Source organism: Melopsittacus undulatus, chromosome Z, assembly GCF_012275295.1.
Source record: "Melopsittacus undulatus isolate bMelUnd1 chromosome Z, bMelUnd1.mat.Z, whole genome shotgun sequence".
Lineage (NCBI taxonomy): Eukaryota > Metazoa > Chordata > Aves > Psittaciformes > Psittaculidae > Melopsittacus > Melopsittacus undulatus.
In genome coordinates this window covers 101321638-101342662 of record NC_047557.1, presented here as the reverse complement: position 1 = coordinate 101342662, position 21025 = coordinate 101321638, and the positions used below count along the sequence as shown (strand labels likewise).

The window sequence follows — 21025 nt, the reverse complement described above, 5'->3', positions numbered from 1 at the left end:
CTTACAGTTTTATTCAGCAGCCAGTTCTCTAACCATTACAGCCTTAGCAGTTTCGCAGCACTGATGTGCCCATGGTGCTTCCAGGGAAGATTACCAGTTCATGATGTCCCATAATGTTCATAATGGCGTGACACATGCCATGTGCTTGGGCAGGAATCAGCAGCTACATGCTGTTTCAGACTATGGATCAGCAAATGCCCTTGTCTGTGTCCATCCTAACCAAAGTCACACCTTAGATTCTCAAGGGCCAGATAACTGTAGACTGAGAGAGGTATAATTTCTTTAAGCTCTTGCAATCTGAGCAAGTTTGGTGATCATTTGATTCAGGGGAAAAAAGCCTTAGTTTTAGAAAATAGGAAGCAAGAGTAAAGGAAATTTCAGTGCACACCTACAGCACTTGCTTTCTTTATGACCTGCCCCTTTCAAGGGTCTTAACTTCACTCTGTGATGGCAGCCCCCTCTATTTCTGGCCATGGTGTGCTAATGGGTGTAGATCTATTGATCACTCTGAATTAGTTTTCTTCATCTCATGGCCTGGTAGAACTTCCAAAGACTTATACTGCTGGGACTTCAAGCTAGTTGCTATTTCTGATCTGGTAACAGTGCTTCTAATGATGGGTAGCCATGAGCTGTTTTCTCTAATATTGTTAAGAGTTGGAAAGATTTTTGTTTGCTTTATGCAGCATACACACCACAGGATATAGTAGGAGGAATCCCAGACTCTGAATTACTGCTTCCAGAGCTGCTGAAGAAAGCTGGCTACATCAGTAAGATCATTGGCAAATGGTAAGCTTGCTCTAAGGTCTCTTGCTTTGAGATCTCAGTCTGCGTGTGTGTGTATTGTGAAGGAGCAGCAGAACAACCAGAAGCTCAGATGTCTGACTTTTGAAATCTGTGGTGGATCTTCCCCCCTACTGTGATCAATTTCTGACTTGCTGTCATTACAAGTACATGTATCATCATACAAAGACTCGAAGGGGTTTTTATGTGTGTGTGTGTATTTATAAACCCTTCACCCTTTGTGCTTTCATCCACTTATCATCCCACTCAATCAAAAACCACCAAGATGTTCTGCTGGAACTTGCCTTGAGCACCTAAGTACATTTTATCATTGGCCCCTGCTATATGTTGGGTTTTTTTGTTAATACAGTAGTCTAAATTGTGAAAGCATCTTTTTAGGGGGTAGAAGTGTGTGGTGTAGAAATAGAGATGCAGAAATCTCTAGGGCTACATTTAAGATTGTTTATCAAGTGCAGAAGGTGAGGGTGAATAGGAGTAAGCTTGATCGGCATAGTTGATACCAGATATTTTAAAAGACCTGGAGGTCTAATCCAATACTTTGTGAATATTGTCCTTTGGCTTTATGGACTTTCATGGAAGTACAATATAATCTTTGTAGAAGATACAGAACTTCTAAAAATCAATGGTTTGTGCTGCCAGCTTGGTCAGGGCTTTGAGAAACCTGGTTTAATGGAGGATGTCTTTGCCCATGGCAGGGAATTGGAGCTATGTGATCTCTAAGGTCCCTTCCAACCCAAACCATGCTGTGATTCTATGTCTGCAAAGAATCAGAAAGGAAAAGCCTGAAAAATACTCATATCAAACAGGCATGGTTGGATTACCAATGTAATAATTGAAACTGGTGTATTTGTAAGATCAGAATTTCAGATGTGCTTGTGGGCTGTAATGGAATCCCATGGGGTCTGAGGATTTCTGACCTGTTGATTCACAGTTTGGAAGAGTTCTGTAATACATAAATGCATAAGTAGCAACTTTCAAAGTACATAGACACCAGAGGAGTTGACAGAGAAATCACTAATGAAGAGAGTTCAGACAGGAGAAGTATGGGGGGGATACTGTTAAGGAAAGTAATAAGGTACAATTTCTCTAACAGTTTTGTTAACTAGCTAGAGAAGAGGGAGTTTGAACTGTGGCCGGATTCACCAGTGCTGCTGAAATTGGAAAGCAAGCAGACTAACCTGAGACAGTGAATTATGTATTAACCACAGATCCAAACAGCAGAGTGGCCGTGAAGAATCGGATCAGTGGGCTGAACGCAATAAGATGCAGTTCAGTGCTAATAAATGTAAATTCATACACTCGGGGAAAAGAAATAAACAATGCAAATACAGATTGGTTCCAGGCAGTTATTTGGAAAAGAGCAAATCTGGAAGAACCTGCAGCTGTTAGGAATAAGGAGTCTAAATATGAATCTGCAGTGCGCTATTGTTGTGTACCCAAGACCTGTTACCCTGGGCAGGGGTAGGGAGTGATCCTGTACAGCAGCCATCTGTGCCTGTGCTTCCTAGAAAGGGGTTAAAAAAGAACAAAGACAAAGTACAGTAGTTAAATTAGGGTCTCAAACACAGAATTTTAGAGCTTTAAAAAAAATCTAAGTTCCCCAGCACTGGATTTCTGTATTGTTTCAACATCCTTCCTAAACACTTGTTAGGGTGTCCTGTGGCAGCAAGTTCCATAGTTCAGTTATATGTTTGCAAGTCAAGTATTTCTCATGACCATTTTTGAATTTGTTGCATTTCATTAAATGTCTTTTTTTGTGTGTTTTGAGAGGAAGAGAATAATCTGCATCTCAGAAATTATTTAATGCCTTTTTCAAGTTTCTGCCTCTGTGAGTTCTGTGTCCCCTGTTGTAGAAACAGTGAGGAATAGTTTTGTGTTATCATGTATATAAATGAGGAAGGAATAGAATCCTGCAGGTCAGACTTGCAGGTTTAGTTACATTACCAAATGATCATAGCTGGGATTATGATTATTTTCCGTTATAACTTATTTTGGAATAGCTCAGAATAACACCATGGATCATTTTACTTCAGGTAATGCATTTTATGCCCCTTATGTTCAGAAAGTGTGCAGAAAGTGATGGCGTAAAATGGACTGGTTGCAAATGCAGGCTCGTGAATGGAAGCTGGAATGATTAAATAAACATTAAGCTACAAAGATCTCCCTTAGTGACTGAGAGAGAATGGGCGTTCTGTGTCCTCAAGATGGTATAAATGAAGGAAATTTAGAATTTGCAGCATTAAAGTTGGAGATTAGAGAGGAGCTGCATCTTGAAGTTAAGGATGGAGAATTTTCAAGCTGCACAGTAGAACAGAGCTGTCATCAGCAGTAGCTAAACGTGTTTTATGTTCAAATGTGCACGTAAAGAACTCGTTCTCATTTACATTCAGATCTCTTTGTACCATTTTGGCAGCCTGAATACTCCATAAAGGGGATGCAGATATAATGACACATGTCATGAGCTTTGCCTTGCGTTTTTACAGCTTAGTGGTATGAAAGTGACTTCTCATAGATCAGAATCCCTAAGTAAAACATTATGTGTGTCTTTGCGATGGGTTTGGGTGGTGTTGTCCATCAGTGCAGCTCATCAAGACACCATGAAAGAAGACACCAGGGGAAGGAAACAATGGAAAACAAAGATCAGATCGTAGGCTAAAATGGGATATATGTGAGCACTGGAGTGAGTCTGCACAGACACACTTGCAACAAGTATGAGAACGATCAAGAAAATGCTCTGCATTTATTTGATTGAAATGCTTAGGGTTTTTTTTTACTAGACAAAGATTGTTTTCTTGCATGCCATTCTGATGAGATGATTATTTGCTTTTTTGCTGCAGAATTTTAACTCATCTGTTTCTTTTGTTCCAAGGCATCTGGGCCACCGGCCGCAGTTCCACCCCCTGAACCATGGGTTTGATGAATGGTTTGGATCCCCAAATTGCCATTTTGGACCTTTTGATAACAGAGCTCTCCCCAATATCCCTCTGTATAGAGACTGGGAAATGATTGGCAGGTAATTCAGCTACTTACCTGGTAATGTTATTTTCTTTGCTTCCCCTGCTGACATTACAGTGCTGGAAGATAAGTGCTACCGTAGCAAACCCATTTCAGTGAAAAGGGTTTGGTAAAGCCAGCAGCTGCTTCAGAATCAGTTACAGACTCAGCTGGATGGGCAGTGATCTACAGGTATTTCACCCCATGCAGAGGACTTTATAGCATGTCAAGCATTGGGAATATCCTGCCTCATATATGATCTGACATACTTACTATAGAGTACCCTGAATATCCTGCAGTTCAGCAATAAACCAGTGCAGAAAAGGTGCTTGTAAGCAGACATGAAACACATGAACAGCCCTTCTGGATCAGGCCCAAGACCTGTTTAATCCGTTATGCTCTGTGATGACTACTGGTAGTGAATGTGTATAGAAAGGGTATAAGAAAATGGGTATGTGTAATAGTCATTCTCTCGTATGATTGTCCACCTTCCTAACCTGAAGGTTGCATCCAGATCTTTAATAGCCCTGAGTAACAAGACCAACCTACAAGATGCACATGGACCGTCTAGGGATGTGACTGCTCTAGAGTGCCTCCCTCCAAGAAATGTTTGCTTATCCCATTGCACCCTAACGGCTTCCTGTGATGATGTCACTCCAGTGCTTCTCTTGGAAGCTGGTTCCAGTCTGTACTGAAAGACCTCTTTATTCCTTCTCTTCCTGTCTGTAATAAACTTCTGTCTGTTTGCATAACACCATTCTGTGCTCCAAGTCGGCAGTTGTGCCATTCTTGTCCATTCCATTTGAGTCTTGTATCATCTTATTTCCCTTGGTGTTCTCTTGAGGACTGCCCCTTCTCCTTCTTTGCTTACTTAGTGCCTAAAGATACTTCTAACATAACATTTTCCAAGCAGCCCAAGGTATGATTCCAGGATTGCTCCATTTCCATGGAAGTTGTTCTGTACTTCTAAAAATCTTATTCACATTTCAAACAGCTCTCTATTGAAGGAGTAACAGCATGAGATCTCTAAGCATACTACCCCTATTCTAACAGCTTAACAGTGAAAGTTTGGTAGCTCAGGTTTGTGCAACACTTGCAGTCATCCTTAATTCAGATCTGGTTGTTTCATTGCTTTGCCCTGTAAAGAAAAAAAATGGTGCTACTCTTTTTAATATCTGAAGAGTTTGCTGAGTATCATGTGATCTGTTTGTCACCTACTTTTGTAGCAAGGGAAAAAAAGCCTGTTTATGTTGTATATTCCTTAGGATTGATTTTCTTTTTTTTCCTCTCTGATTCTTTTTATCATAAGATACTATGAAGATTTCAAAATTGATCTGAAGACGGGTGAAGCCAACTTGACTCAGATCTACCTGCAGGTACTGTCTATTTTAACACTAGTTTTTAAGCCACAGTGACTTTATACTGCTTTTTTTGGAGAGATTTAGATGGCAGAGGATGATTCCATTAAATTCCTTTTTATTGCTGTTTACAGGAAGCTCTCGATTTTATTAGCAAGCAGCAGGCAAGCCAGCAGCCATTCTTTTTATACTGGGCAATTGATGCTACCCATGCTCCTGTTTATGCCTCCAAACAGTTCCTGGGCAGTAGTCAGAGAGGACTGTAAGTCTTGGGTTTTTGGGTATTGGTTTTGTTGGGGTTTTTAAATTAATACCTCATGCTGCAGAAACAGAAAACCTAAGCAATGCTGATCCAAGTACATAGATAATTTCTCTAAAGTGTATGTGTGTGCTGAAATAGATTAGTGAGGACTGTGCTTGGATTGTTCTTTAGTAATTTTGCTATCATCTGAAATGAAGATCATGTGACTAAAATGGGGGAAAAGGGGGAGTCTAAGCTCCTTTACCAGTTGTGTGAGTAATGAAGTGCTGTATGTGGCACAGATGATTTTTGGAAGGCTTTTGTATGATTAGTGCCTGTTTTAAAAGCCTATAAATCAGGCCAGCAAGTAGAAAAGCAGGCATGAAAAATGCAATTTACAGGAGGCAAAGAGCTGTCTAAATATTGGGAACCTTGCTTCTGAGAGTGCAGTTACAAACCAGCATCCATAAGCAAAAGTATGTTATTAGCTTCAAGTCTGTGGCAAAGTGGCTTTGCCTGTATTTGAGAACTTCATAGCTAAATTTGTATCAGTCACTGGTCTCTGTCCAAGAGTGGCTCACATCTGAACAAATTCTGACTCTTAATACCCAAGAAAGGCTGTTCTCTATAGGTAAGAGACACGGGGTTTGCAGTGGGAAACTTTATTACAGTACCTGCTGCATAAGAGAACTTTTTCTGCAGCACAGGCATTAATTAGATTCCCTAGAAGCATTGTGGCTGATTGCAGTGTATTACGCTGTGTGACACCTTTCCTCATTTCCTGCCTGTAACGTTTTGCATCCGTTTTTGCCTTAGATATGGGGATGCTGTGCGAGAAATTGATGATAGCATTGGAAAAATCCTAAAACATCTTCAGAAGCTGGGTATCAGTGAGAACACTTTTGTGTTTTTCACCTCTGATAATGGGGCTGCTCTCATTTCAGCTCCTGAACAAGGTGAGTCTTAGATGAACAAACCTGGGCTGGGGTTGTGAAATCAGGGCTTAAGTCTCTGTGTCTGCAGGAAAACAGACACAGAAAACAGACACAAAACTTGGGGTTTTCCTTTACGCAGTTAGGAGAAGTCTCAAAATGCAGAACATTAATGCTTAGGGTTAGCTTATGTTCATTACTTCTGGTCACTGCTGGGGGAGGTAACCTTGGCTAAATGTACTTTTGGCCTAACCCAATGTGGCTGTTCACATGTGTGCATTTCCACTTTGTGTCCCACTGTCAGGGGGTGAATATTTTTCAATTTATTTAGGACCAGGTACAATAAATTAGCAGGGTTCTTACTCTCTATCTGCCAAATGCCTGTTTCAGTTTTCTAAGTAATTACAGAGAGTTGAAGAGTCCTTTAGCTCACATGAAAAATATCAAGAAGAAAAACTATAAGGGGCCTATAAGGATGCTGGGGATGGACTCTTCATTAGGGACTGTAGTGACAGGACAAGGGGTAATGGATTGAAACTTAAACAGCAGAGGTTTAGATTGGATATAAGGAAGAAGTTCTTTACTGTGAGGGTGCTGAGGCACTGGAATGGGTTGTCCAGGGAAATTGTGAATGCTCCATCCCTGGCAGTGTTCAAGGCCAGGTTGAAAAGAGCCTTGGGTGATGTGGTTTAGTGTGAGTTTTCCTGCCCATGGCAGGGGGTTTGGTACTAGATGATCTTAAAGTCCTTTCCAACCCTAACTATTAAGTGATTCTATGATTCTATTTTTGTTATTCACAAGTCTTCTTTGTTTAAATGATTGTTGCTCTCAGAGTCATTGCAAATTGATTTTATGACCCACTCTCTTCTGTTTGGAGGCAGGCTGTCTTGTGGTTATTGGACCACAGAGCAAGGAGTATCCTGAGTTATGATTTCAGCTGAACCACTGTGTTTGACTTTGTGTGACCTGGAGTCTGTTGCAAGCCCTTCCTGTTTGTTCCTCAGCAAGCTTAGCTACAAGGTTGGGTTAAAAACCCAAGCATTCCTGCAAAGCTGTAGCTATTGCTGAGAATGAACATTCAGGGAATACATGATTATTTTTCTCTCTCTTGTATCTGCATCTAATACTGCTCTAATACTTTACATGGATTATGAAAAAAGAAATAGTGTTTCTGCCTGAAAGTGAGATTTCCTTTAGTTCCAAACAGCAGTTAACATCCTTAAAGGAAGGAACATGCCAATGAACTATTTTCTGTTTGGCTTTTGTTTTTACCTTTGTTTGGTTGACAGCAAGTTGTGTTTAACTGTCCCTTTGTCCCTTTGCTGAAGACACTCCTAGAACTTCATCACAAACCGATATTTAAAAACAGAGCCAAACCAAAACATCTACTCAGGACATGTTATTTGAAGAAACATTCATGCAGAAATGAAAATTCATTTAAAATTAGCCTAGAAATTTCCTGGTTTACAGTGTCCCTCTGAAATATGTTGGCTTATTGTGGGGTTTCTGGCTTCTTTTCTCTCTTTAGGAGGAAGCAATGGTCGTTTTCTGTGTGGCAAGCAAACCACGTTTGAAGGTGGCATGAGAGAGCCAGCTATTGCTTGGTGGCCTGGACATATACCTGCAGGAGGGGTGAGTATCCACTTTTAACAATTCACATCAGTCTTAAGTGAATTGAAGTGAATGGGGTGATTCTTGCTGAGTTCAGTGGGCTTGGGTTCAGGCTTTTAACAAGCCCACTGTGTCGGTCCAGACACACGTCTAAATAAGGATGGGAATGCCTCACCCAGAGAATGATGCCATTCTTGTTCATTATTGCTGATTTGCAGCTAGAGTGTCCATGATCAACAACTGTGAGCACCAAGTGGTCTGGTCTGTTTGTCTTCCTGATCTATTTAAACCCCTTACTCTTTTCAACCACAGTATTTTTAGTGGGTTATGTGTTTGAACAACTTGTATAAAGACACGTTGCTAATGTGTGTCCCAGTGTAGAGCAGGAGCGTGTTGCCTGCACACACTCTCTGTGCCCTTATGTGTCAAGTGCTTTGATACTCAGCTCTTGCTTTAGTGTTTGATAAAAGTTCCACTCATGGAGGTCTAGATACCAGACTACTGCTCTTGCCTGTCTGTACACAAATTTAGATATGATCACTTCAGTATAATCCTCCAGTGGCACTACCAGCCTCTCTTGTCCCAGTTCTCATTAAAGAAGGATGCAATCAATTCTTCTGCAGGCAGGGTTCACAGTAAATAATACAGATCCCCTCCCCTTTGTGAGCATATCTCATCCCTGAAGAAAGTGATACTTCATTAGCTGAGCACTATGCTTAAGACTGCAAACTATTAATAAATAAAACATTTTTCTAAGTTACATTCCTTTTCAGTGGTTTAATTGAGTCAGGATAATAATAATTTATCACTCCCATTTAGGAGGAAGCCATCAGATAGCTTAGATCTACAGCTGAGGGCAGGAGGGTAGTTTGGTTTCATCATTTTTAAAGGGTTCACAAAACCTACCAGGGATGTTTTATTCTTTTTTTAATTTGAAATGAAAACAATCTTTTTGTTTAAATTTAAACATTTCCATAAAGCCTTTAGAAGCCAAGTACAACAGCCTTGGGCTAGCATATGAGAACATGAAACTGAAGCTGACTGTTTTGTTTTCCTTGTCCAAACTAAATAATGTGCTAAAAGTAAACATGCATTATAAATGGGGACAAGTAAATACCAAATTTAAAAATTCTTTCCATTGTAGTAACTCTGAGGATAATGAAGAACATGTGTAAAGAAATAATTTTTCTTATTTTCTATTTTTGAACTGTAACTGGCTGGTACCTCTCTCCCAGGTAGTCTTTTGCATGTAGCACAGCGGTGAAGCTTTATGTGGTGCAAAACGTTCTTGGTAGCCTGGTGTGATGCTTGGCTTCCTGCTTGAGGCCACAGTTGGAGCTGCTGTTTGAATTCCTGTGAGCAGTCGTTTCTGTGGAGAGTTAACATGTTTGCATAAGTGGGTGGACTGACCTATGCTGTGCTATCATGAGCCCATGCATGCTCAGTGAGCTGGAGAGTCCGCTTCAGGCTTATCAGGTCAGGTATGCACCCAAAAATCCCCACCCCACCACTGCTATCATCATCCTTGGCACTTAAGCACATGTTAAACTTTAAATCCATCCTACCCTGGGCTCCAGTTCACAGTACTGCCTGCCAAACGTCTGCATGTGCAGGTGTTATGCTCCCAGATGTCCTCTTGCACTCCACTGAGGTACCTTGAGAAGCCTGTTCTGAACTCTGTCCATAGGATGCACTGCTTGGCTCCAAGATAGACACCGTATGATGCTACTGATAAGTAAATACATGATAGCTACTTATATGTCTTTTCTGCTTTGTATTCTTGCCATCGAGGCTCCAGCACTGGTACACACAGCAGCACTGACCACAGGTGAGACGTTTGGCAATGCTTCTGTGTAATATAGCGCACACTGTGTTGATCTGTAGGGTGCCTGTAGTTACTGCTTCATAATTACCTCTTTCACTGACATAGTTAAGTGAAGAGACATGTGTCTGCTAGTTCAATTTTGGCTTTTTTTCTGTGTCTTGCAGTCTGTAGCTTCAGCATCTTCCTGGCTGCAAGTTTAAACCAGTCAGCCTGAGGCCTGAGTAGTCGAAGGAGAAGTAAAATGTGGGTAAAACTGCTTCAGAGTCTCTCAATGCTCTTTCTTTTCAAACGACTTGAAGGAGACAAAGGCTTGGGAGCCTGAACCTGAGTGGAAGCAGAAAGCTTCTCAGGAGTGCCAAGCACAAAGCTGAAGGGTCAAATGCTCCTTCCTGCACTGTGGTTGCTCCCAGTGCAGTGGTTGTTCTTTTCCAGCCATGGACCTTTTGAGAGCAGGCAGAGGGCCAGCGACCATTTCAGCTGGCACAGCTGCAGCCAGAAAAAGAAGGCTTCTGTCTCTGGTCACTGAAATCCAGTTATTGGGTGGGAAGCTTGTTCTGCTGATGGGATCTGGCAGTTTATTAATCATCTCATTGATATATAGAGCTGGAGTTTTTGTTTCTATTAAAGAGTACATTTGTCTGCTTAAATAAGGGAGTAGCTTTTTATTTAGACAAAGAAGTTAGGTGACAGGATTGTGAACACTTGACAGGATATCGATAGAGGTTGGGATAATTGGTGCAGTTGGCAGATTTGCAGGTTTTTTGGAGGAGAGGGATGCCTCAGGAGTGCGTGTTGCTCTTGGCATCAACATTCAGTGAATTCTGGTCCCCTGTCAGGAATATTTATTCACACACAAACAGCCTTTCTGCAGTTTCCTCCTCAGCTACGTTTTCCAGGTGAGTTCACAACAAATCAGCATTTCAAAATTCCCCACATCACATCTGCCTTCTGGAAGGATCCAGCTGGAAAAAAACCCCATCATATTCTGCTGGTATTTGAATCCTCCTCCTCTCTTCCCTCACCCTCCTCCCCTTCCTCTCTCGTGCCTGCTTCCTGAAGGAGAAAAGAACATATCAACCCAAAGACAGCATTGCAACCTTTTCTTCACTATCTCCCATGGGGCGCAAATTGAAATTGAATTAGACAGGGATATCAGGTCTGCTCACTGTGATAACTGTAAAAGGATTTTATTTAAAAACACCCTGACATTTGTTCACCCAGTTTCAAATATTTAGCTTTCCTCCTTTCCATTCCTGGCGGGGGCGACTTTATTAATTGTCGCCTTTGATTCAGAGTTAAAGCTTGGAAGCACTGATAACAGCAGCGGTGACTATTTCTTCTAGCAACGTGGCCCACAGCAAAAGGATTTCATTTTCTTAAAGACGTTATGTGTATACTGAGAGTTTATTAAAAAGGAGGGAAGGGAAGGAGGGGGGGAAAATCCGTTCTTCCGTGTGTAATACCAGCTGTTTCTCACTGATACGAGCAATATCTGATCTCACTCTTTTTTATATATTATTTATTTTCTCTGGGCTGTTGCCCTCTCTGGATTTTTCTTTTTCTTTCCTTAAAAAAAAAACTGGAAAGGCAACTAGAATGAAAGAGCACTGTTGACAGGAGAAAATGGTAATTTTTTTTCTTTTTCTCTGAAAAATACTTCAAAGTTTTATATAAATATTAACCTTTTTTTTTTCCTCTCCCCTTCTTCAATATGGTGCTGCAGAGCACAGATAAATCCAAGTGGCTGTGGCATGGGCATTTAATTTCCTTAAGAAGTTTTCTCTGCTTCATGAAAAATGTTGTCTGAGACCAGAAACGTAATTGGATGATTAAAGAGAGTCATCTACATCTGGTTATGGTTAATAAGGGCCAGTACAAGAAGACCATGGTGGCCCCACAGGATTGTCACAGTGCAGTGTATAAATTGGGTGATATTAGAGGCACAAGTCTCAGGTCAGCGATTGCCTCTTGCTGCCTGTTATCAAAAGATTGAGGCGAGGGAATGGAGTGATAACAAGAAAAGTGTCTTTTGGACTTGCCTTATAAATGTGAGAGGTCTAATTACAAAACTCTGTTTGCCTGCCTGCTCCTGACGTAGCAGTTGTCAGGGAGCAAGCATGTGCCAGATCTCCTCTTTATTAGATTTGCAGCTCTGCATATGGTGTTCTGCTGACCCCACAGCTCTCCTAAGGCATGTTCTGGGTGAATTAGCTGGCAGATGAGCCTGCGAGGGACTGAGCATCTTTCCTGAGATGCTGAGCACTTGTAATCCTCTCTGACTTCAGAGGGAGTACAGCATTCCCCATGCCCATGGCTGATGAAGGTATCCTGCTCCGTAAGGAATGAGCTGATGGTTTGGGATGCTGGTTTTTAGTGTCCTTTCTGAGTGCACACCCAGGAACAGAGAAGAGCCCATGCAAGGGAATGGTCCAAGGAGCACATGGCACTGTCCCACAGCTAATCCCATAGGTGGCATATCCACCTTTGCTTCTTCCTAGTGGTCCATGTTTGCCAAATGGCCCCAGCAAGAAGCAGGGTTACCCTTTGGACGGCTTAGTTCTGTTTCCTTCTTCACAGCCGTGTATCAGAAGATTCCCATCCTCTTCTCAATGCAGAGATAGAAATTCATCTATTCCTCTCCCTTCTGGGGGAGATTTGTGAGCTCATGTCTATTTGTCGCTGCCTCCAAGGACAGGCTGAGCACAACCTCTTTCAGGCTGCCAGCTGCATCAGCATCCACAAATGAGGTTTAACCTTAAATGGCTGAGACCTCCTGAAATACCTATTGATCTTGGTCAACTGATCCAACTGTTTTCCTGGGCAAGGATTTTCATGGTCAGGATTCCTCTTGTGCATTTAGAACTTTGTACTTTGATTTCTTCTTAAGAGTTGTGGAAGTATTCTTGCATGCAGCTTTAATATTATGTGTTCCTGCCAACACCTTTTGATGAATGGGAGCCATTAAAATTTGAAATTACTGTAATCAAGGAATGGGATATTGTAATGTTAAACTCGTAATTAGTCTCTTGCATATTGCTTTCTCCAGTTTCTTTTTTTAAAAAAAAACCTCAACTTGTTAATTCCTCCTTTGTGTTCACTTTTTTCCAGCCCAGCCTCTCAATAAAAGGCTTAATGTCCCAGCAAAAATAGCATTTTCCCTTTAGTTTTCTCTCTCTAGAGCTAGCATCTCACAAAAAATCATTTATTATGTTATTATTTGTTGTCATATTTAAATAATTAGTGTCAGCTGACAGGCTCAGGGTCTGTTTGTGAGTAGAAAGAGGATTCAGAGATAAGAAGTCTTTGATAGTCCCAGTATGGTAATGTTCACACTGACATTCGGAAGGCTGCTGCTACGACTTGGATTTCAGTCAGAACATGCTTCTGTACTTACAGATGTGGGCTTGTATCAGATGGCTTCTTGTTTCTGAACAAGTGCTAAAGCTGAAAAAGCTCTTTTCGTGTTGCATCTTGTGCTGGTGCATCCTGGTGCAAAACAGCTTTGCTCTTGATTTGAATGTGTCTGCTTTAATTTGGTGTGTCACCGGCTAATTAAGCATCCTACAACAGATAACCATAGCATGCCACAAGAGGGATGGGAGCAAAGATTCAGAAAGAATCAGAACAGACTTTTTAGGTTTTTAAAATATAAATAATTAAGACCAGAGAGATGAATATCGCTTCCAATTAAGGGGAAAGGGAAAAAAAAGAAAAGGCTGGGGAGGAAAAAAAGCTTGCACATCTCCATTGGAGCCAAACCCAGATGTTTTTCTCCCTTATTAAAATATATTCTAAAAATACCACAACTTTACAGTTCTTGAATTGTTGGAAATGGTTTGCAGATGAAGTCATCGGGCTCTTTTTGTTATTATCCATCTATCCCTGTGCTTTCTGGGAACTCTCTCAGAGTATTCTGGACTCCAGAGATGACCTGAAGAGGGAACAAATCAAGGACTTTTTCTTGGTTTTGGTGCTGATTTTTCAATCTACAAATGAGATGGAATTTGCTACATTTAAGTTGAAATCTGTTAAACATACTCCTGTAAAAAGTGAAAAGAAAGAAAGGGAAAATAATAATCAAAATGCAAATGCTCCCTTATAAGTGGAAAAATATGGATCGTCTCCTTTCCTTTATTATTTTAATAGGGGGTTTGCTGGTGACTGCATCACTGTAAAGGAAGACACCCTCAAAAGATACTCAGCAGAGAAGGAGGCTCAGGAAGCAATCCTTGTGTTTTGGTGGAAACCAGCCTCTTTCCATTGCCTTTTCCTGAAGGTCTTGTTGTAAATGTGTCTCTGTTGTTTCTTTCAGGTCAGTCATCAGCTGGGCAATGTGATGGATCTGTTCACCACCAGCCTCTCCCTGGCGGGACTGCAGCCTCCCAGTGACAGACAGATTGACGGCATCAACCTTTTACCTGCCATCTTGCAGGGCAAGCTAATTGACAGGTTTGTTATGAGCTCTGACCCTTGCATCCTGACTGAAGCGATGCCAGATTTGTTTGTGTGGAGTTTCCTACAGAAATATTTTATAAACAGAATTGATTCATCTTTGCTCTGTGAGGTGGGGGAGCACCAGAGCTTTGTGCTGTGTGCCAGTGGAGTGAGCAGAGGTGGGATTTCCTGACATGTGGCATGTTGCCATACAGCAGTCTGGAGACAGGTGAAAACGTCAGGGGGTTAGCAGGGATCTCTGCCACAACATATGGCAATAGGGAAGATAAAAGCCTGAGAACTGTAGCCTGGGTAGGGGAGAATACATTATTTATACTGGAAAAACATGCAAGAGTATGCTGGGTCTTTGTAGTTCCTGCTTGAGAGAGGCTGTGGTGATGTAGAAGCCCTCCTCCTCCCAGGGTCTTGTTTCTGTGAATGCTTTTGCAAGCGTTGATTTGGGTTAAAGATCTGGGATCTTTATGAGCACAGAGGAGCGCTGTCAGCTGTTGGGTACAGGCTGAGATCTGACAGCAAACATCCTCAGTGCTCTTGTTGGAAGGGTTGGAGGTCAGGAGAGGTCTTGTAGTTGTGATTTTAGGAGGAATTTGGCAGCCTGTGAAATCTGAATACAATCATATTCTTTGCCTGTGACATAGCAAGGAAACATATGCATGGAAAACATACTTGAGTTCTTTCCTCTGCTGGGTGAGAGCCATTGTTCCATTAAATTGCTTTTGTGCCTGTCAGGCAAGAAGCATGCCTACAGTGTTACCTGAGAGCTTAGCCATGAGGCATTGTAGGTTTCTCAAGCACAGCTTATCCCATCTTTACTTCTGAAAGTTTGTTGAACTTCTCTGTTTTAAAAGAGAAATCCATTGCAGTCACCAGCCCCATGGAGCTGGTGCTGTTTGTGTCACTCAGGGCACAGCAGGGGTTTTCATTCCCCATCTTCCCAAGATCTGACCAGGTCACAGTTCCTACTGCCCCCAACAGCTTTCCAGGAGATGCAGTTGTGTTCTTTTGATCTTAAAAAGGAAAAATGGAATAGGGAAAAAAGAAATCAGTAATAGCAGAACTTTGAGTACAAGCCATAACCCTCTTTCAAAGATGGGAAGATATCTGATTGAAACCATAACCTTACACCTTCAATCAAGAGCACTTGTCAAATAGTGAGGTTTTATGGCAAGGAAAAAGGAGGCTGTCATGCTTTGTGGCATATGTGTTTGGGCTTTTGTTAATGGGACTGCTTTAGATCAGGTTGTGCACTCTGGCAGATCTCGCAAGCTGCCTTTATTTCATGGGATTTCAGGTGCATTAAGGATGCAGAAGTGAGCAGTTTCCCCTTTGTTCACAGGCAGCTCCTGGTGACAAAGGAGAAAGGCTCATCATTTGTGCAAGGAACCCGCAGGGGAAGATACAATTTTAAAATAGAAGACATCTAAGGCTACTCCTGTCATTCAGATGTGACAATTTTAATCTGGTCTTGTGTTTAGGGACTGTTTTTTTCAAGGTAGTATCACCAGTGAGTACTTTTTGCCAAGTAGCATCTCTGAATGAAAGAAAGGTGTATGTACCCTACAGACAGTGATAAACAGCTTCATCATCTCGTCCTGTCAGCAGCCTGAAACAACTGGAGAGAAGCACTAAGTCTGATGTCCTTTGGTGATGAGCTTCACCCCCAAATCAAACCTCTCTCACACTTCATACGGGTCCCCCCAAAAAACGAGCACATTACTGGGGAGGCAGACAGGGACATTGCCCAGGGAAAGAGTAGTGCAACTCAGAGTGAGCTGCATTTCTCAAATGTATTTTTAGTGAGGAAAACCTCTGGGAAAAAGTCAAGAGTTTTGACTGGTATGTTTAGATGTGCAAAGGGAGGTTTGGGCAGGGGATGGAAATGGACAAGAGTTAAAAATAAAGTGTGTCTGGCTGCCAGGTTTTCCCATATGGAGTTATTCTGAGATGTGATCCAGAACTGGCCAGCATCTGGTGTCCTCCCTGGCCACCCTCTCCACATGACACTAACAGCACATAGCTTGGTGCTGTGTAAAGAGGAGACTGAGCATCACAGCGTCTGTGAATCCCTGTTTCTCTCTGGCACACACACACGCTGCTCCTGAGACATTTGGTGTTTAAATCGGCACGCTCTATAGGAAATAACAGGGTCTGATAGTTCAAGGATTAACAATCACTGGCAGCCAAGCTGTATAATGTTTCATTCTTGCACTGTGTGAGCTCTCAACTTGATGAACACTCTAAGAAATGTTAATTGAAAACCTTGCAGAGGAGACTATTAGGAGGCAGCCTGTTTCTGACTGATAGCCGGAGCGGAAGTCAGATGCCATTAAAGTGTTTGTCTCCCTTATCACTGAGGCTGCTGCAGCACTGGTGTTTCTCATGCAGCTCTGTTCTCCTTCTCAGGCCCATATTCTATTTTCTCAGGACCTTATTCTATTTTTTCAGGCCTATATTCTATTATCGTGGCAATGAGATGATGGCAGTGAGAGTCGGGCTTTACAAGGCTCACTACTGGACCTGGAGCAACTCCTGGGAGGAGTATAGCAAGGTAACAGGACAGAGATCTGCACCCTGGTCTCATTGGTTCTCATGGGAAGAAATAACCTTGTAAGGTACAATTGTAAACTGGGGAATGTCACTGTGCACTTGCAAGCCAGGCTTTTATTCACAGCCTCTTCAGAGCTACCAGGTCTGTTACAAAATCTAAGGAGACTGGTGTCATAGCACCCCTCTATCGAAATCAGAGATAAGCAAAGGAGAATGAGCAAAGCCTGAGTTGCTCAGAGAAGTGGTCCCTTTTATCAGCACTAAATGCCCCTTAATGTTAAGCAGTTTTCCCTGCTGAATCCCAAGCTTTCGTATGTGCCCTCACAAAGTGTGGAGTCCAGTGCTGAACTGATCATGCATCTCACCATTTCTAGTATAAAAAGCCTAGTGCTCTGAACTGTTTAAATGGAATAGGAGTGGTTTTGCTGGTTTTCTGCCCTGAAAGGGAAAAGGAAAGCTGTAGGAACCACACAGTGGAAAGAACAGCAGTTGTTGAAAACAGTAGAGTACATGTGTTTAATCTGTTATCAGCACCTTTGCAAACCCATATCACACTGTAAGATGTTTTACAGTTTATTTGCTGAATAGGCACAGCTTTTGTAATTTCCTGGCTGATCTTCTCACAATTGGATGCTAAGCACTGTTATTTTTCTTCTTTTGTATCCTTCTTGCCTCAGACTTGGGTACTGAACTCTGGGGCATTCCTTGAATGGCAGGTTCACACATGTGCCTTGCTGATTATACCTTTAGACATGAACTAAATGCATTATGGCACAGCTCTCAGCAGTTTTGACAGCCGGCTGGTATTGGGGAGGGATTGTTTGTATGATTTATTTTTTATGTCTTTTCTTCTTTTTTTAAACTTGTGGTGGGTCCTCAAGGCATCACAGGTGCAGAAGTAAGTGCTGATGACATTTGTGGATATAAAAGTGCATGGTTTCTTTCACTGGGATGTCCTGAGGGTAGAAGGAAACATCAGCTCCAAGGGAGTCATTTACATTCAGGGCTGTAAATATGTGCATTTGTTTTTGTAAGACTGAAATGCTCCAGGAGTCAAAGTTTCTGTTTTACATGGAGTAAGAAGAAAAGTTGGCTCTAGAAATGCATCACACACTCTGTCTCGATGCTAATTTTATGCAGCTAAAATGAGATAATGTATTTGTCTAGGTTAGTATGTGAGTAAACCCCATATATCACATGTGGCATGGCATGGAGGATTTTCCCTCTGTGCAAGAGTCTAGGAGCTTGTGTGTATGTGTGTATAGGTATATGGATGGGCTCAGAGGCATGTATTTCCCATGTGCATGGGAGATGAATGTCACACATGAATAACTGCTCTCCATTTGAATACAAGCACATACACACGCTTGCATACCTAGCTGGGAAATAAATAAATGTCTATGGTGATCTAAACTTATTTGTACATGTCTGAGTATGTGTGTAACCATGATAATAGAATCAGAATGGGGACCAGTTACTCATTTCAAAGGCTTTCCTACTGTGAGCAATGGCAGTTGTGCAATTAAGGAATATTTATTTCTTTCTAAGTCTTTGTTTAACTACTGTCTGATAAAAGTCAGCAATTATACTGTACATTAGAGAGATGATTAAAAATTCACTTGGTTTCCTGCAGCTTGTATCACATGTGGTTGATGTGGGTAAAATTGGAGCACATTACTGGACAGACTAGCCATTAACAACATGCAGAGGAAGCTGAGGCTAAAATTTGCTCCAACTCTCCACATGTCCTCAAGCCATTAATTACAAACCTTGCAAGTTTAAAAATAGAAATAAATCAGAATGCAGAACAGTTCCACAGTTTTGAGCCCTGTTTTAGGAGTTTTGTAATCTCACAATATAGTCGCCTCTTTCAGTGACTGGTGTTTTCAGCTGTATTGATATTGGACTACAGTCACCCTGCCAGAATCCAACAGGCCAATTTGTTTGCTAATTTCATTTGAAAAACGTATTTATTTAAATGCATGCATGTCTGTGGCATTAGGAATTCTGATTGTTGGCAGGTTTGCTTTTCAATAACTTTGATTTCTGATCCCTGTAGAACTTCAGCTAATGAGACCTTGTTAATTGTATTATGTTTAGCATGAGCCCTCACCTTATTTGTGAATCCAACGTGATGATTTATTAAACTTTCAAATATAAAACTCTCTATGCCTGAAGGCCCAAACTCAGACCTGGAATAAGCAAATGTATCTGGTTGGCATGGCATCCATTTGAAAGAGATCTGAAGTTGGCCTGATGTGTCAAAACAGCTGCCTGCCAATTTTTAAGAGGTTTGTTTTATGGGTAGTTGAGTATCTCACTATTTTGACAGATACATGGCATGTTTTAGCCAAAACTCCTTTCGCTTCCAGAATTCCCTTGTTAATTGGCAGTGTGGGAAATCATTGATAAAGAAATCTTGCTGTGTTTTTAATTCGCACTCTGTGCATTTTTGTTTGACTTTTAGATGAAATTATACCATTAAAGCAGACAGGACCACATTTTCATGCTGATATTGGAAAACATGAAATTGGTGCGTGTCCTGGGTCTGGTTAAGACTACCAGTGTCTTTCAGAATTAGCTAGAAAGAATGAGTGCAATTTTGGCCTCTAAACCGAAATGCTATGTATGTGTTTAAAGGCAGCATAAGTTAGTTAAGTAATAAAATATGTATACACAAATAAAAATGTACCAGAGAGACACAGCTTACAGAAAGCAAAGCCTAGGAAAGCAGAGCAGGGATATGAATGCTTCTCTCCATATGGCACTTGGAATATCTGGAAATATCCCATGCCAGCAGTAAACAGGTTTAACAGTTGTCTCAGGCTCCCATGACATTAACGTGCCCTTACTGGTCTGCATCCTCTACCTTACGGCCTGGGATTAAAATTCATCAAAGATGAAGTGTACTGTTCTGCTCTTCCTATTGTTTGTTTCTTTTTAACCCCCCAGGCAATTCTCATTCTAGTCTGAATCCCATAATAAAATCTTGTTGCTTGTCTTTTTCAGTGCTGGGGGATACCTTGATGCTGTCTTTTCTGCTGGCTTAACTTGATTATGTGGGTAACTTGCATTCTTGACTGGTTGCTCTCTTGAAAGCAGAAGGGGAAGGTTCACTCAAGAGAAGCCAGTGAGAGTAAGCTCTCTGTGGGACATTTTTCCATAGATTACATAGGATGCTCATTTGGGTCTGTTTACCTGGCTTCCAACTCCTTTCATATAGCTGGCTTGTGTTTACATATCTGGACATGTCTGACATTCAAGATGTTATACATGGGACAGAGGTAAATGAAAGGAAACTGTACTTGAAAAAAAATGTGTTTATAATTTTAAACAGGAAAAGATTATAAAATAGCTTCGTAGAGAGAAAGAAATCTTCCCCCTGCACAAGGGCTGAGTCCCTATTGCTCTAAGGCTGGTGGATATCAGTCTGTAATAATTTCCACCATCATTGACCCCTTTTCTTCTTGTATCAAAAATCAGCAGTGATAAGAATAGCCACATGTGTTGTGTGTGGAAGCAAAAGTGAGAACCAAAGATAAACTTGGGAGATCCCTCTCTTGTACACCGTAACATACAGGACTTTTACAGGCAGTCTGCTGTAAAGTGCTGTTCTCTGGTACTCTCATCTATCTTTTCAGCCTTTACGTCATGCTTGTTCATTACCAAATTTAAACTGCATTGCCAAGTGCATGACAAATAATGCATGCAAACTTGGTGGCTCTGTAGTTATTTGGCCCACAGGATTGAAGGAAGAAGTATGTTTCATCTTCCTTGTTTGGAAGGAGAGGTCTGAAGGGGGAGAAATGAGTATTCTTTATGGATTTATCTGAGTGCTAGCAGGTCCTTCAGGAATTGCCTAATTTAATGCTATGTAGCAGAGCCAGGAGTATGAGCTAACAAGAGAAAGGAAATTTCCTTCTCTCTGCCTGCCACAGAGACTGTCCAGCAGAGAACAGTTCTTGTGCCCTCCAAGAGCAGTGATGCAAGAAGGGGAAGAAAATAATTAAGGAAAAACGTGGAAAAGGGCCTTTGGTTCATTGGAGAGTGGCTGATAACATCAACCTTTCTGCTGTCGCTTCAGTATCTTGTTAGTAGTCTTCAGTGGTTTTCCAAGAGAGCTCCTGTGTCTTTAAATGATTGGTGTGGGTGCTTGCCAGAAGACCCTATTGTTTTAATGTAAAATGCCAAAAGGGTTATTCCTGCTGCAGCCTGTCTGATTGCCCCTCTCCTCAACGTGAAGGGATCGATAAAGCCTTTT

At 41.5% G+C, this 21025-nt stretch overlaps 1 protein-coding gene across 1 annotated transcript in view; it reads left to right on the top strand.

The window, feature by feature from the left end:
• GALNS (galactosamine (N-acetyl)-6-sulfatase) overlaps window positions 1-21025 on the top strand; it is a 46779-nt gene that overhangs the window by 5280 nt on the left and 20474 nt on the right. The window contains exons 4-11 of the mRNA XM_034073039.1: window positions 684-786; window positions 3671-3814; window positions 5105-5171; window positions 5288-5415; window positions 6211-6350; window positions 7855-7958; window positions 14075-14211; window positions 16663-16765. Of these exons, the coding sequence (XP_033928930.1) occupies window positions 684-786; window positions 3671-3814; window positions 5105-5171; window positions 5288-5415; window positions 6211-6350; window positions 7855-7958; window positions 14075-14211; window positions 16663-16765 (926 nt within the window). The remainder of the gene's footprint in view (window positions 1-683; window positions 787-3670; window positions 3815-5104; window positions 5172-5287; window positions 5416-6210; window positions 6351-7854; window positions 7959-14074; window positions 14212-16662; window positions 16766-21025) is intronic.